This window comes from Oncorhynchus mykiss, chromosome 1 (assembly GCF_013265735.2).
Source record: "Oncorhynchus mykiss isolate Arlee chromosome 1, USDA_OmykA_1.1, whole genome shotgun sequence".
Lineage (NCBI taxonomy): Eukaryota > Metazoa > Chordata > Actinopteri > Salmoniformes > Salmonidae > Oncorhynchus > Oncorhynchus mykiss.
The window spans coordinates 47367693-47382603 of record NC_048565.1 but is presented as its reverse complement, the minus strand read 5'-3'; the positions used below and the strand labels follow the sequence as shown (position 1 = coordinate 47382603).

General features: G+C 44.3%; 1 protein-coding gene across 1 annotated transcript in view; it reads right to left on the bottom strand.

The window, feature by feature from the left end:
- Nucleotides 1-993: 993 nt before the first annotated feature.
- LOC110524092 (laminin subunit beta-1) overlaps nt 994-14911 on the bottom strand; it is a 41445-nt gene continuing 27527 nt past the window's right edge. Inside the window, exons 22-33 of the mRNA XM_021603425.2 lie at nt 14628-14845; nt 14447-14543; nt 5820-6189; nt 5518-5702; nt 5184-5425; nt 4742-4945; nt 4496-4640; nt 4060-4267; nt 3702-3843; nt 3339-3515; nt 3054-3213; nt 994-2453 (exon numbers count right to left, since the gene is read on the bottom strand). Coding sequence (XP_021459100.1) covers nt 2314-2453; nt 3054-3213; nt 3339-3515; nt 3702-3843; nt 4060-4267; nt 4496-4640; nt 4742-4945; nt 5184-5425; nt 5518-5702; nt 5820-6189; nt 14447-14543; nt 14628-14845 — 2288 coding nt within the window. The 3' untranslated portion in view covers nt 994-2313. The remainder of the gene's footprint in view (nt 2454-3053; nt 3214-3338; nt 3516-3701; nt 3844-4059; nt 4268-4495; nt 4641-4741; nt 4946-5183; nt 5426-5517; nt 5703-5819; nt 6190-14446; nt 14544-14627; nt 14846-14911) is intronic.

The following is a 14911-nucleotide window of genomic DNA, read 5'->3' as shown; positions in this document are numbered from 1 at the left end:
GCTGCGGGACAGGGTAAGGTGACGCTGATCTACAAAATTCTGTACTGAATCAAATATTACCACTATTCACTGGACGTTGATTCAACCAGTTTTTGCCCAGTGGGTAACTTTTTAAAACAGTCTATCTTTATTTCCCAAACATATTTTAACACAATCATAATTGCTTTTTTGTCTTTTAAATTTTTTAAGCATATTTTAACACCGGCTTAACACCTAACAAACACGTTGTACTGTTTGAAACACTTTTAATTCATTTGACTTGGTGAAAATCAGTTATTCTGCCCTAACTTGCTTACCACTTTTTCCATGTGGCTTCTTCCTTCACACACTCCATGAAATGATGACCTCTTTCTAAATATTTGGTCAAATTATAAATGTTGTGTATGGTTTCCTAGAAACAAGGGTGGCGCTCAACTCACCCCTTGTGCTCAACTTACCCCACTCTCCACCCCACTCATGTGTGATTGAATAATCAATTTATGATTTAAGTAAAATGCTATCACCAATTCATGTATTCACCAATTCAAACCTCATAGACCTGATTTCTCCCAGGAATGACGGGATGGATGCATTTCCTTGAAAATATAGGTCTTCCATAGATTAAGGGCAGTCTAATAATAATAATGCATTGTATTTAAAGTGCCTTTCAAAAAGAAGCAAGACCAATATACAACAAAAGAAAAGAGATAAAAAAAAAACTGTGAGTACTGTGAAAGCTAAATGTCTCTTGTGTTCCAGATCTAGGCATTGGATCTAATGCTTAGTGTACACAGGATGTCCACTCTGCATGTGGCTGCCTCCCAGGGTCACTCTGAGGGCCTCAGACTTCTAGTGGAGAACACAGGTGCCAGCTGCTCCCTCTCACACACACACAGCTCCGTCTTAGCCGAACAGGTACTCTACAGTTAAGTAGAGAGGCACATAAATAGCACATATGTCAAAAATAACTCAGTACTTGTCGAGACACCCAAAAATATAAAGCTTTTCAGTAGATTGAAGAGATATAACAAATATTTAATGGGATTTCAATGGGCAGTTTTTTAATTAAACATCTATTTAGTTGTGGTCTAGATTTTGGTCTAGATAAAACTTTGAAAGTAACCAATTGACTCATACAATGTTGCAATCAAATGTACCAGATAATCCAATACAAAAGTTTGGAGGAATAAAATCATTGCAGTCTCATGGTAAAAAGTTAGGTCAAACCTTTACAGTCACGCTTTCAGCCCTCTAAACTTTGGTTTACATGCTTAAGAACAATTATTAAGTTCAATTATGTTTAAACTGGAGGGGCATTTCTTTGGAAACATTTCAGAACAATGCACATGTTCCTTTTTATTTCAAATTGTTAGGATGTTTTTCATATTCCAAACATCAGTAAGCACTGAGAAATGTGCCTAAAAGCTGTGATTCTAAACCATAACAATCTCACATATGCTAGTAGTACTACCACACAAGGTAGTTGTAACGTTTGTGGGTGGTTCATGTCTCTTTGTATAGGCAATGATGGCTGCTGTAACTTGGCTGGCAAACTCATTGGCAGGATTCAAATTTTAACTTATCCTTTCTCCTTGTTTCCTACGAATAGAAACATGTTTCTACTTTTTCATCCCCTGCTTTTTCCACACAAATGCCAGTTGTTTTACTTTCACACAGTACAAAAGTAAACCAACATTTTCCATTTTAAATTATGAAACCAGGGAGTGTGACTGAGTGTCCAGTCTAAAGGGGCAAGTGTCAGTAATATATAGATTCTCCAGTACTTTTGTATACTTTATCCTGTAGTTCTGAAAGTAGTGCCCATGAGCCAAAGGTGGACACTGAAGATTGTGTACTACCTCACATATGTTTAGATATGTGCACCACGTCATTGCTTGCTCTCTGCTCTGTTGTGGGTGCAACATGTGCATCTTGCTAGCTGTCAATCTATGATTTAAATAAAATGAAAAATAAAAAACAAATAAAACAAAAGAGCTGTCAATCATATGGCGAGGGACTGAAGCTCATTGGTTGAACTCAAATGACTAGGGGGCTGGCCCAAGTGGGAGAACATTTTGGGAAAATGGTGCCGCACAGCTTTCAAACTAGGGATTTCGTGGCTAGTTTAGGTAAGACAGTAATTCTGCTCATAGATTATGCACTTATGAACTACACATTGACACATCCAGCCCAAAGCGGGAGGTTTAAAAAATACTAAGTAGTCGCTAAAGTTAAGGAGCATGTCTTTAAATGGCTTCTGGTTTCAAATTCCCATATCCTTGATTGCCATTAATTTTGGCTTGTGGGACCAAAACCCCGGACTGGAGGTTGTGTTTAAAACAGACAGGTGCTGTAGACAGTGACTTTGTGACTGATCTCCTGCAGAAGCTCTTTGATGGACTTCTCCAGATCCACCAACTGGTTGGCCTTGTCTTCCAAAGTCTTCTGGTTGTCCTCATACGACTTCTCTAAATCTAAGTGGGAACCAAAAAAAGAGAGTCATGCTACCGTCAATCAAGGAACAAGATGTGTAGTATCCCTCCACACACCGGTTTTATAATCAGAACATGTGGAATTTCACACAGTGAATAGGCACACCTGAGAAGAGAATGTTTTCAGGGACTGCGTCATTTTATGTTCAACTCTGCAGTGGAAAAAGTGAGTCAACAGGATATGGAGAGCTCATAGGTATTAATAAAGTGATCATGTTTATATTGTATATCCACTAAGCAGGCACCATTGGCTCCCGAGTGGCGCAGTGGTCTAAAGCACTGCATCTCAGTGCTGGTTCGTTTCCAGGCTGTATCACAACCAGCCGCGATTGGGAGTCCCATAGGGCGAATTAAGAATAAATAAGAATGTAAATAAGAATTTGTTCTTAACCGACTAACTAGCCTTGTTAAATAAAGGTTTAAAAGTGTAGAGTTTGTGATAATGCCTCAACGTGTTGTGAGGACATGTCATGATTGGACCCCAAGGGTGTGTGTTTTAGGTTGTGATTGTACATACACTACATGCAAGGCCCTTTCCAAGCTGTTCTTGATGTGTGTGTGTATAGGAGTATGCATATGTACCTTTCAGCAGCTGCAGCTTGTCACTGGCCTGTAGCAGCAGGTCTTTGGCTTCCTGCTGTAGAAGCTCCGCCCTCTTCTTGGCATTGGCCACGCCCCCGGCCTTCTGTGTGATCAGGTCCTCCACGGTGCTGTACTTATCCTTCAGCTCCGAATCCAGGTCCTGTACACACACACACACACAGTCATATACAAGGTCTGCAATTTATTTTAAGACGGACGAGGCCTGAAAATGAACCACAAACTCTCACATTTGTCCCAATATAACACGGAGTGGATCACACACACCTTTTTGACCTGCTCAGCCACTTTGTTGATGCTCTCTGTGTCTTTTTCAGTTTGTTCAGAGCTGAGTGAGGTGTTCAGTGTCTTCTCTCTGAGCAGCGTGACGTCGCGCTCTAACCGCAGCAGCCTCTGGGTGGCGTTGTTCAGCTTGTACTCAGAGTCCACTGTCTCCGACTCCACCTGTTCCAAGATGTAAAGACGGGAACAGGGTTAATTTCTTCGTCTTTACCGTATTAGCTGTCAAGCAAGATACTTTCAAATATTTGAACTGCGCTTTATTTAGTTTCCCCAGTAGAATGGAACCAATGGATTAGTCCCAAAAGTTCAAACTCACTGTGTGCAGTAAAGTGGAGGATGTTGACTTACTGAGGTCAGGAGGTCATTGGTGCCTTTGATGTCAGTGGTGGCCTGTTTGATGGCCTTGGCCGCTGCGCTCTGGGCACGCTCAGCCTCCTCCAGAACCTGCTTCACCATCTCTGCTGTGTCCCTCACGTTTGTCGCCTCTTTACTGTGGGACACACACACACACACACACACACACACACACACACACACACACACACACACACACACACACACACACACACACACACACACAGAGGGGGAAAATAAGAAGCACACCAAGCATAACAGTGTGTATATGTGTGGAGTACCTGGCTTTGCACACTTGCCTCATCTTCTGCGCTCTGTTCAAGGATGATCTAGAGGTGTATGTGTGTGTTACCTGACTCTGCGTGCCTGCTCCAGTAGGCTCTCAGCTCTCTGGATGTCGTCGGAGCTCTGGTTAAGGATGGTCTCCACGTGGGCTAGGTCTCCTACTCTCTCCCTGATCTCGTCTGTCAGGGTTTGGAGCTGGGCTGGTGTGGTGGGCATCTGCATGGCCAGCACCTCGTTGGCCACTGCCTCAATGCTCTCCAGGTCCGCTGCATCCTCTAGGGGGCGCCACAGGAGAGACAAGGGTTACGATGGGGGGACTAAGCTCATGAGACATTTCTAAGTTACATTCTTCTAGAATCAAATGGGTGAAATTAAAGTAAAACATTTAATTGAAATGGCTATTGAACAGCTGCAGATTGTACCGTTAAATAACGGGGTAGTAAACAAATGTAGGAGTTAAAGTACGAGGGCTAAGTGGAAGTTGATTGGAGGAGTACACATACGTGTGAGGAAGTCTCTGATCTGTCGGATGAGGCTGCGCAGCTCCTCGTTGCTCTGGTCCACACGCTGCTTGGTACCGTTGGTCTTCAGCAGCACGTTCTGGGCACTCAGCTTAGCCTCATCCGCCTTCACCTTGGCCTCCGACACCTGATCACACACATGCAGGTTAGGAACCAGAGGAGACGTAGTGGGGGGTATTTCTCGTCTAAAGAGAGTTGGTTCATTTGAATTTAAAGACAGAGTCTCACCATTTTGGCGAGCTTGTCCACTTCCTCCATGGCCGTGAGGATCTCCTGGTCAAAGTCCTTGGCCTTCTGCCAGGCGTTATTGGCCAGGGTGACCAGACCGCCGCACCCTTCGCCACCGCACCTCCTGTTCCCCTCGAAGTCCACACAGCTCAACCCCCCACACGGAGAGTCCACACATGACGCATCAGCTGGGCTGCCACACGTCTGCAGAGAAAGGACCAGTAGAGTGAGAAGAGTTCAACTTGGATGCAAGATCGTGGTTATCTTTTAAGTAAACCTAACATTCTTCCTGACCCACATAAAGAAAGCTTTGATTGAATGTCTTCTTTTTGGTGGTTTTATCTCGCAAACTGGGATCAGATTGAGTCCCATCTGTGTCAAACTCAGTCCCACCTCTGTTAAGCCAGTGTCAGGCCTCAGATATGGCCTTGCTTGGACTTACCTTCACGTTGAGTTCTGATAGGTCCAGTGTCTCCAGTTGTCCTGCCAGGTCATCCAGTCTCTTGGCGTGTTCTTCCTGCCTCCTGTGGAACTCCTCCCTGGTGTCATTCATCTTGTCCTCTGTGGCTTGCCGTAAAATGGCAGAGCTCTCCACAGGGTTGCCTGGGCCGCTAGTTGAGGCGTTGGCGCGAGCATCTGCAGCCAGAGACTGCTGGTAGTACTTGGTGACACTGTCTGTCGCTCCTGTCATTACAAAAACAATGTTGAATGTCAGTATAATGGAGATTGACATTGTATATTTCTTCTATATCACAATCCTCAACATGTACCCTTACCCCGAATGTCAGTGTTCTTGATGAGCTCCACTTGGTCCAGCAGATCCTTGACAGTGCGATCCAGCTTCTGGGTGTCCTCTTTGAGTGAGTCCAGTTTGGTGTTGGTGCTGTTGTCATCAGATGATACCTGGGCCAGCGCCTCCTCAGTGAGGTTCAGCTTGTTGCTCATCTTTTCCATTAGATCTCTTAAGAACATAAATATATCACAAAGAAATAATACAGTACATAATTGGTTTTGATGAGGCTACAATTTTTTTTGCCATTCATGAATATTGTCATTGACCCATTTTGACCCCACTTACGTGGCCTGCTCCAGTAGCTGCTGTATCTCTGACAGTGGCTGTGTAGCCGGGTTCTGGGCCAGGATAGTTCTTATGGCCCCGGCGCTCTGCTCCATGTTATCTATGGTGTGTTTATAGGGTCCGGTGATGCCGCTGGCCTTGATGGTGTTCACCTTGTTGACCAGCCTGTGGGTCTGATTGGTCAGCTGACCCACGACCAGGTCCCAGTCGGCGAAGCACTGATGGCAGCGTTCGCAGTAGGGGAAGGTGCCAGTGTAGCCACGGGTGCAGACGTCACAGCGGGGACCAGACACGCCCTCCACGCACACGCAGTGACCGTTGGCCTTGTGGCACTGCTGCTCGGCAATGCCTCGCGGGTCACAGTCACATGCTGCAAGGCAACAGGAAACCAGTTACTACAATTTTTTATGCATAACTCAACTCACAAAACATCACTTTGTCCACATGAGCATTTTGTTCCATCCTGATCCTGATCAGTCAGTCACCTGCCAAAGGTCCTGAATGGGAGGGAGACATTTCAAACAGCTTGGTGACATCCCATAACAAGGGGACAACAGCCTACACAGCGGTCTTACAAAGCCAGGGAAGTGCTTCTTAGCAGCCCTCCTCTCTCTCGCTACCTCTTCGAAGGACGCATCTGCCTCGTCAGGTCAACTCATGAACACATTTAGTCTATTGGGATCCTCTTAATCTCATTTTAAAGTGTGCCACTCGGGAAAGGAAGGGAGCTCCTGTCGCTTTATGGGATTGAACCTTTATGGGTTTATATTCACATGTTACTGCTATGTTTGGTGGTGTTCAGCATGGTTAGCATCCTGTTGTAAGCACCTCTTAAATGTGGACTAGCTATCCTAACTCGTCTAATTATATTTGAGACTTTTCCCATTAGAATTCAAATTGTAATATCCCTGTTAATTAATGGTAGATACTAATATGCCTTGCCATAGCTTCCATTTTTAAATCTACTGGTAAGCCTATGTCTTTCTGGGTGAGTTAAGAGTAGCCAGGTGATGTTTTGACTTCACCTAGTTTTGAATTTCACATAGTTTAGATGTAGTCTACTTAAGTTCTGGGGAGCCAAAGATCAATGAACTACAGCCAACTACATTACCCTGGTGACTTTAAGCTTACTACAAGCTTTACGCAGAAGCAAGATTTGGAGTGTTGCAATGTCGTTTTTCGTCACAAAAAGGGGCGGCTCCTTGTAATTCGCTCCAGCTGTCGACGTGATTTTTTACTACCTGAAAATTGAGACACGCAGTTTCATTCCTTACGCAGCCGTCGAGGCATTGTTGTCGCTTGGTTCCTTGATCTGGGCCAATAGCGATGGAACTTACATGCTTACATCTCCTGTCCCCAAGTTAATATAGTTGGTTCAGAGTTCATTTTGATATTTCAGCCTGCATTTCCTGATCGCGTATGGTGTGGGTGAACAAAATCAACATGCAGACACGTGTGCGAGTGGTCTGGTTAGGCTTACAAGTGTTTTAACGATGCATCTTTCCTATAACGGCAGAAGATGAAACATTCGTTTCCCAAAACACCACGCAGAGAGAACGTTCGCTAAGTGCGTCGTTGAGGCGTGTGTTGATACTGATAGGACTGCTCTCAAATCAGCGTTCTCCTTTCCAACCTTACCTTAACATTAGGAATTGCTGGCCTTCGAGGCAGAGTTGCAAAGAAAAAGCCCTATCTCAGACTGGCCAATAAAAAGAAAAGATTAAGATGGGCAAAAGAACACAGACACTGCGCACATAGGAAGATTGGAAAAATGTGTTATGGACAGACAAATGTAAGTTTGTGTTCGGATCACAAAGAAGAACATTTGTGAGATGCAGAAAAAAATGAAGATGCTGGAAGAGATATGGCTTTATCTTTGCAACTCTGCCTAGAAGGCCAGCATCTTCTGCCTAGAAGTCACCTCTTCACTGTTGACGTTGAGACTGGTGTTTTGAGGGTACTCAACCTGCCAGTTGAGGACTTGTGAGGTGTCTGTTTCTCAAACTAGACACTCTAATGCACTTGTCCTCTTCCTCAGTTGTGCACCGGGGCCTCCCACTCCTCTTTCTATTCTGGTTAGAGACAGTTACTTGGCAATTTCTTGCATGGAATAGCCTTCATTTCTCAGTACAATAATAGACCGATGAGTTTCAGAAGAAAATAATTTGTTTCTGGCCATTTTGAGCCTGTAATCAAAACCACAAATGCTGATGCTCCAGATACTCAACTAGTCTAAAGAAGGCCAGTTTTATTGCTTCTTTATTGCATCAATTAGCCTTTTAAAATTATACATTTCGATTAGCTAGCAACATGCCATTGGAACACAGGAGTGATGGTTGCTGATAATGGGCCTCTGTATGCCTATCTAGATATTCCATAAAAAATCAGCCGTTTCCAGCTGCAATAGTCATTTACAATATTAACAATGTCTACACTGTATTTCTGATCAATTTGATGTGATTTTAATGAACAAACAAAGAGATTTCTAAGTAACCCCAAACTTTTGAACTGTAGTGTATATTCACTGTCTTTGTCATTGGGTCAGTGCCACTTTTGTTAGTTTCTGGACAATAATTTCCTCCTCCAGGATGACACCTTTCCAACAAGTCAGTTCGTCAAATTTCTGCCCTGCTAAAGCTGCCCCGGTCAACTGTCAGTGCTATTATTAAGAAGTGGAAACGTCTAGAAGCAACAGCGGCTCAGCCGCGAAGTGATGGGCCACAGAACGGAACCGCCGAGTACTGAAGCGTGTAGCGCGTAGAAACCATCAGTCCCCGTTTGCAAAACTGCCTCCGGAAGCAACGTCAGCACAATAACAATTGTTGGGAGCTTCATAAAATGGGTTTCCATGGCAGCCACACACAAGCCTAAGATCACCATGTGCAATGCCAAACGTTGGCTGTAGTAGTGTAAAGCTTGCCGCCATTGGACTCTGGAGCAGTGGAAACGCATTCTCTGGAGTGATAAATCACGCTTCACCATCAGGCAGTCGGACAGACAAATCTGGGTTTGGCAGATGCCAGTAGAACGCTACCTGCCCAAATGCATCGTGCCAACTCTAAAGGAGGGAAAATAATGGTCTAGGCCTGTTTTTCATGGTTCGGACCTGGCCGTTTAGTTCCAGTGAAGGGAAATCTTAACGCTATAGCATCCAATGACATTCTAGAAGATTATGTGCTTCCAACTTTGTGGCAACAGTTTGGGGAAGGCCCTTTCCTGTTTCAGCATGACAATGCCCCCGTGCACAAAGCAAGGTCCATACAGAAATGGTTGTGTCGAAATCGGTGTGGAAGAACTTGACTGCCCCGCACAGGGCCCTGACCTCAACCCCATCAAACACCTTTGGGATGAATTGGAACGCAGACTGCGAGCCAGGCCTAAATGCCCAACATCAGTGCTCAACCACACTAATGCTCTTGTGGCTGAATGGAAGCAATGTTTCAAAATCTAGTGGAAAGCCTTCCCAGAAGAGCGGAGGCTGTTAAAACAGCAAAGGGGTGACCAACTCCATATGAATGCCAATAATTTTGGAATGAGATGTTCGACGAGCAGGTGTCCTCATACTTTGTCATGAAGTGTATGTATTTAGCTAGGCTAAAGCCTGCTGCCAGCTAGCTTCTACTAGCAAGGGAAGGCTACTCTTCCATATTTTCACAAAATGAAAACACAAAAATTTTAAAATAATCCCATCACCCTCTTGTGAATGGGATCATGCTACCAAAAGGTGTCCGCTACTCCAAAAATCCCATTCCATCCATGTGCACACACGTAGATCAACAGAGTGAAGCTTGTCGTAACCTTTAGGCGGGGCTGGCTGAGTGAATAGGGTGGGATAGAGAAAGGGTGGAAGAGGAATGGAGAAAGAGGGAGATGTTTGCCCACTTCAAAGCCTCAGTGTGGAGCATGTGGAGAACAAAAGGGCCACCCTACAGACTCTGCAAACAACCCTACATGGACAACCTGACATTCAGGGGTCTCTATTTACATTTTTTTATGGGTCTAATAACAAAGACGTAATTTAACGGTAAAAATGAATGACCTTTGAATGTGGCATGAACATGAACACAACCAGTCACGATGCTTTCCCCTGATGCTCAAACAAATCACATAAAGTAGGCTACCTGTGCATGTTTGTCCACTCCAACATAATCCAAACACTGCAATCCATGAACACTCATTTGATGAATGGAAATAAACATCTGTTTACAAAACACCCCAAAAAAGTGCCTAATGACATTCGGCGATTGCCATTGATTAGGCCTACGTTAATTGATGCGTCTTGCTGACAAAAATGTTACCTTTTTTGTAGCCTGAAAAGTCAGGACACCTGAAATGGGTCTGAAACTGTCCGGGGGGAAATGGGATTGTTATCCTAACACATACAGTCAATTTACTAGACTAGGCTACAATGTGTAGGCCTATTAGTATGAACTTCAAACAGGCCTCCCGGTAACCAGTGACGGTGGTAGAAAAATAGGTGGGTAAACTCTGATTGCCGTTCGTTGAATGCTTTGAGTCTTCACAGATTGTGACATAAAACACAACATTTATTTTGTGACATTAATTACATATATGACCGTTATTTGTAATTATTAAGCATTTAACAATTGAATTAGTGGTGTGAGCATTGGTTAGAGTGGTTAGAGCATTGGGCTAGTAACCAAAGGTTGCTGGATCGAATCCCGGAGCTGACAAGGTAAAAATCTGTCATTCTGCTCCTGAACAAGGCAGTTAACCTACTGTTTCCCGGTAGGCCGTCATTGTAAATAAGAATTTGTTCTTAACTGACTTGCCTAGTTAAATAAAGGGTAAATGTAAAAAAAAATACAATAAAAATGTTTTACTTCTTCGCGATCTTGAAAAATGCACTGTAAGTATAACTATATGTAAAATGTCATTGTTTTGCCGTGAAAACAGTTCTCATGGGTACATAAGTCCAAAGTCATGTAGGCCTATGCCATTGCAAAATCAAATGCTTATAAGTGAGACTCAACTATAGGCCTACTGTCATTCATGTTGGATAGATTGGATGCACACTGGTGTCTAGCTATAGGCTACTTGTCTAGTGACATTGGCAACCGTCATCAGCTGATCCATGAAAGAAAACAAATATTGCTAGAAAAAAATTCAGATAAATCGAATGCATTGGAATAAAGGCATTAGTTATTTTTTTTATCAAGGACGTGTCTCAAATAAATGACGAAAATGAGCACGTGCAAAATTAAAATCTAAGTGTTTCAAGGAGCTCAGCTGAGGCTGAAATTTAGCACTACTGAGTGGACAGCAACATGAGCAGGGAGACGGTTTGTGCAGACACATAGAACTAAATGGTTTAAACCGCGAGAGAGCGGTCAGGATGTTAGTTTGATTTGGAAGCTTTTATTTTCATATTTACCACTGTAAAACATATTTACCACTGCATTTTAAACAAATAGGAGAATGGTTAATTTAGCAGTATTTAGAGACCCCCCCACAAAAAAAAGTTTTGTTCCATTTAGTGTAACTAATGACTCATTCAGGGGAGACAAATGCTACTAATGCTACTAATGCTAATGCCAAGTAGCTAATCGGCTGTACCTGCTCCAAAACGCCTGTAAGATCTTTTTAAATAGTGAGCCGACATGTTTTCAGCACTTTTGTTTCCATGACGGATCAAAACCTGTTTACTCGTGCTCTCTCGTCTCTGCAGCAGACACATAGTGAGCCATACGCAGTATCGAATCGCAATACATAGAATCGTGAGAATCGCAATATATATCGTATCGGCACCTAAGTATCGTGATAATATGGCGAGGTCCATGGCAATTCACAACTAAGTTTTCTGAGAAAATCCTTCACCTCACTTTTCAATAAACAATTTCCAGAATCTATGTTGAAATACCTAAACGTGCCTCTTTTCTTTCATTTCTACACAGCATGTTGTACGTTACAGCACAGATAAGATGATTGTGTGCAGGCAAGGGAGGGCATTTCCAGCATTTTTTGTGACATGGATCCCCCATATGGCTTCTATTCCTCTGCCTAGGCCTAGGGGTGGAGGGGGGCAGAGATGGTTGTAAACGACACCTTCAATGGTCTACAGTTGGAGCAGTCTTTCATCATGGGCCAACACACACACACACACACACACACACACACACACACACACACACACACACACACACACACTGTTTGGGACAAGGCTTTGATGTACAAGGCGCAGTGGACATGGCTCCTACGGAAGTGTATGTAGGTTTTGCAGGAAGCAAACTGCCTTCAAATCACTGCAAAAGCCACACAAATGGCGGGATGGAGAACTGTGCAACGTCACACTCCACATTTATAACATACTAACAAACTGCACCATTTGAAGCTAGTTTTATGTTATGTTTAGCTGTTGGGCTGCTCCGGATTGGGGGGAAATCAATATGAGGTGGTCTGACATAGACATCAACAAAACAAAGGAGATGATTGTGGACTTCAGGAAACAGCAGAGGGAGCACCCCCCCTATCCACATCGATGGGACAGTAGTGGAGAGGGTAGTCAGTTTTAAGTTCCTCGGCGTACACATCACAGACAAACTGAATTGGTCCACCCACACAGACAGCATTGTGAAGAAGGTGCAGCAGCGCCTCTTCAACCTCAGGAGGCTGAAGAAATTCAGCTTGTCACCAAAAGCACTCACAAACTTTTACAGATGCACAATCGAGAGCATCCTGTCGGGCTGTATCACCGCCTGGTACGACAACTGCTCCGCCCACAACCGTAAGGCTCTCCAGAGGGTAGTGAGGTCTGCACAACGCATCACCGGGGGCAAACTACCTGCCCTCCAGGACACCTACACCACCCGATGTCACAGGAAGGCCATAAAGATCATCAAGGACAACAACCACCCGAGCCACTGCCTGTTCACCCCGCTATCATCCAGAAGGCGAGGTCAGTACAGTTGCATCAAAGCAGGGACCGAGAGACTGAAAAACAGCTTCTATCTCAAGGCCATCAGACTGTTAAACAGCCACCACTAACATTGAGTGGCTGCTGCCAACACACTGACTCAACTCCTGCCACTTTAATAATGGGAATTGATGTCAAATATATCACTAGTCACTTTAAATAATGCTACTTAATATAATGTTTAAAATACCCTACATTATTCATCTCATATGTATATGTATATACTGTACTCTATATCATCTACTGCATCTTTATGTAATACATGTATCACTAGCCACTTTAAACTATGCCACTTTATGTTTATATACCCTACATTACTCATCTCATATGTATGTACTGTACTCGATACCATCTACTGCATCTTGCCTATGCCGTTCTGTACCATCACTCATTCATATCTTTATGTACATATTCTTTATCCCTTTACACTTGTGTGTATAAGGTAGTAGTTTTGGAATTGTTAGGTTAGATTACTCGTTGGTTATTACTGCATTGTCGGAACTAGAAGCACAAGCATTTCGCTACACTCGCATTAACATCTGCTAACCATGTGTATGTGACAAATACATTTTATTTTGATTTTTGATTTGTTTACCAGGATCACTCAGTTGTGCTCTGCCCAGCTGCTGGGGTTGCTGCGGAGAAAGAGTAGGTCAAAGGGGGGTGAGTGTAACTGGTGTGAAATGATTAGCTAGTTAGCGGTGTGCGCTAGTAGCGTTTCAATCGTTGACGTCACACGCTCTGAGACCTTGAAGTATTTGTTTCACTTTCTCTGTAAGGGCCGCAGCTTCGTGGGGGGCTTCGGTGCTTCGTGGGGGGCTTCGGTGCTTCGTGGGGGGCAGTTGTTGATGTGTTAATAGGGTCCCTGTTCAATCCCAGGTTGGGGCAAGGAGAGGGACTGAACCAACACTGTTACACAGCCTGCCCGAGAAGTTCATTGTTTAAGTCCTATGTTAAAGCCATCAAAGTTATCTCTACACCTTTTGGTTCGATCACTTTTGGTTTGATAATCACTTTCTAATTTCATTGTCAACAATGTATATAAAAGTTTGAAGTAGATTCAACTACCACAGTGGACACTTCAAACAGTGACTGCACATTTCGACTCAAGGGACTAGCCTACATCAGAAGCCAATTCATGTGTCCTTCAGTGGATAATTCAGCAGGCTGCTCTGCTCCATTGATTTATACTCTGTGACAAAGATTCCTTTGTTTTCAGCAGCAGTCACTGTGTTGGACAGCCGTCCCTCCAACAGGACACCCCATCAGAACAAAGGTGCATTGTGGGGCACCGCCGGGATATTGGGAGGCTTAGACAGACCCCCCCCCCCGCCTGTTTGTCATAGAAACACAGCCGCCGGGTGAGAGAGCACATCTGGCCTTAATATTGGCTCCCACAGTAAGGAGAGGATGCAGTGAGTTTCTCCACCATAGCTGAAACTCCTACACATTCCCATGATACGAAGCTAGGGGAATGTGGCTGCCTGTGATACCGTAGTCATTAACACTAAAGGCCTCCTTTGCGTGTGTTGCAATTTAAAATTGTCGGGTTGGAGCTTTCTCACACACAAATGCACATAGACATGCACACACGCGCACACATACACCTCAGTGTGTGTCAAGATGTAAATTTAGTCAGTGTGGTGTCAGCACGAATAACTGCAATGCTTCTGATTGAGATGTGCCAACTCACCGTTGCATTTCACTTCAGGTTCTCCCCAGAACAGCTCTCTGCACTCCCGACACGTTTTACCCCCAAAGCCAGGCTTACAGGAGCATTGGCCACTCAGCTGTGGACAAAATACATGCATAAATACTAGAAATGTGACCTTCAGGACCCAACAGAAGATGGGTGTGGTCGTGTGAGAACCCACCTCATTGCAGGAAGTCCCAAATGAGTGGTTGGGGTCACAGTCGCAGGCGTCGCAGCCCGTCTTGCTGGCCATGTTCCAGGTGTCGGGGGCACACTGGTCACAGTGCTGACCCACCACATTCGGTAGACACTGGCACTGCCCGCTGCCCAGATCACAGTGGCAGTCACCCACCACCGGGCACGTGGCTGGATTGGTGCCCAGGTGGTTACAAACACACTCTGAGGGAGAGAAGAGATGTTGCTAGCAGGTTAGCAATTGGACAATGACAACGACTTCACCTCACA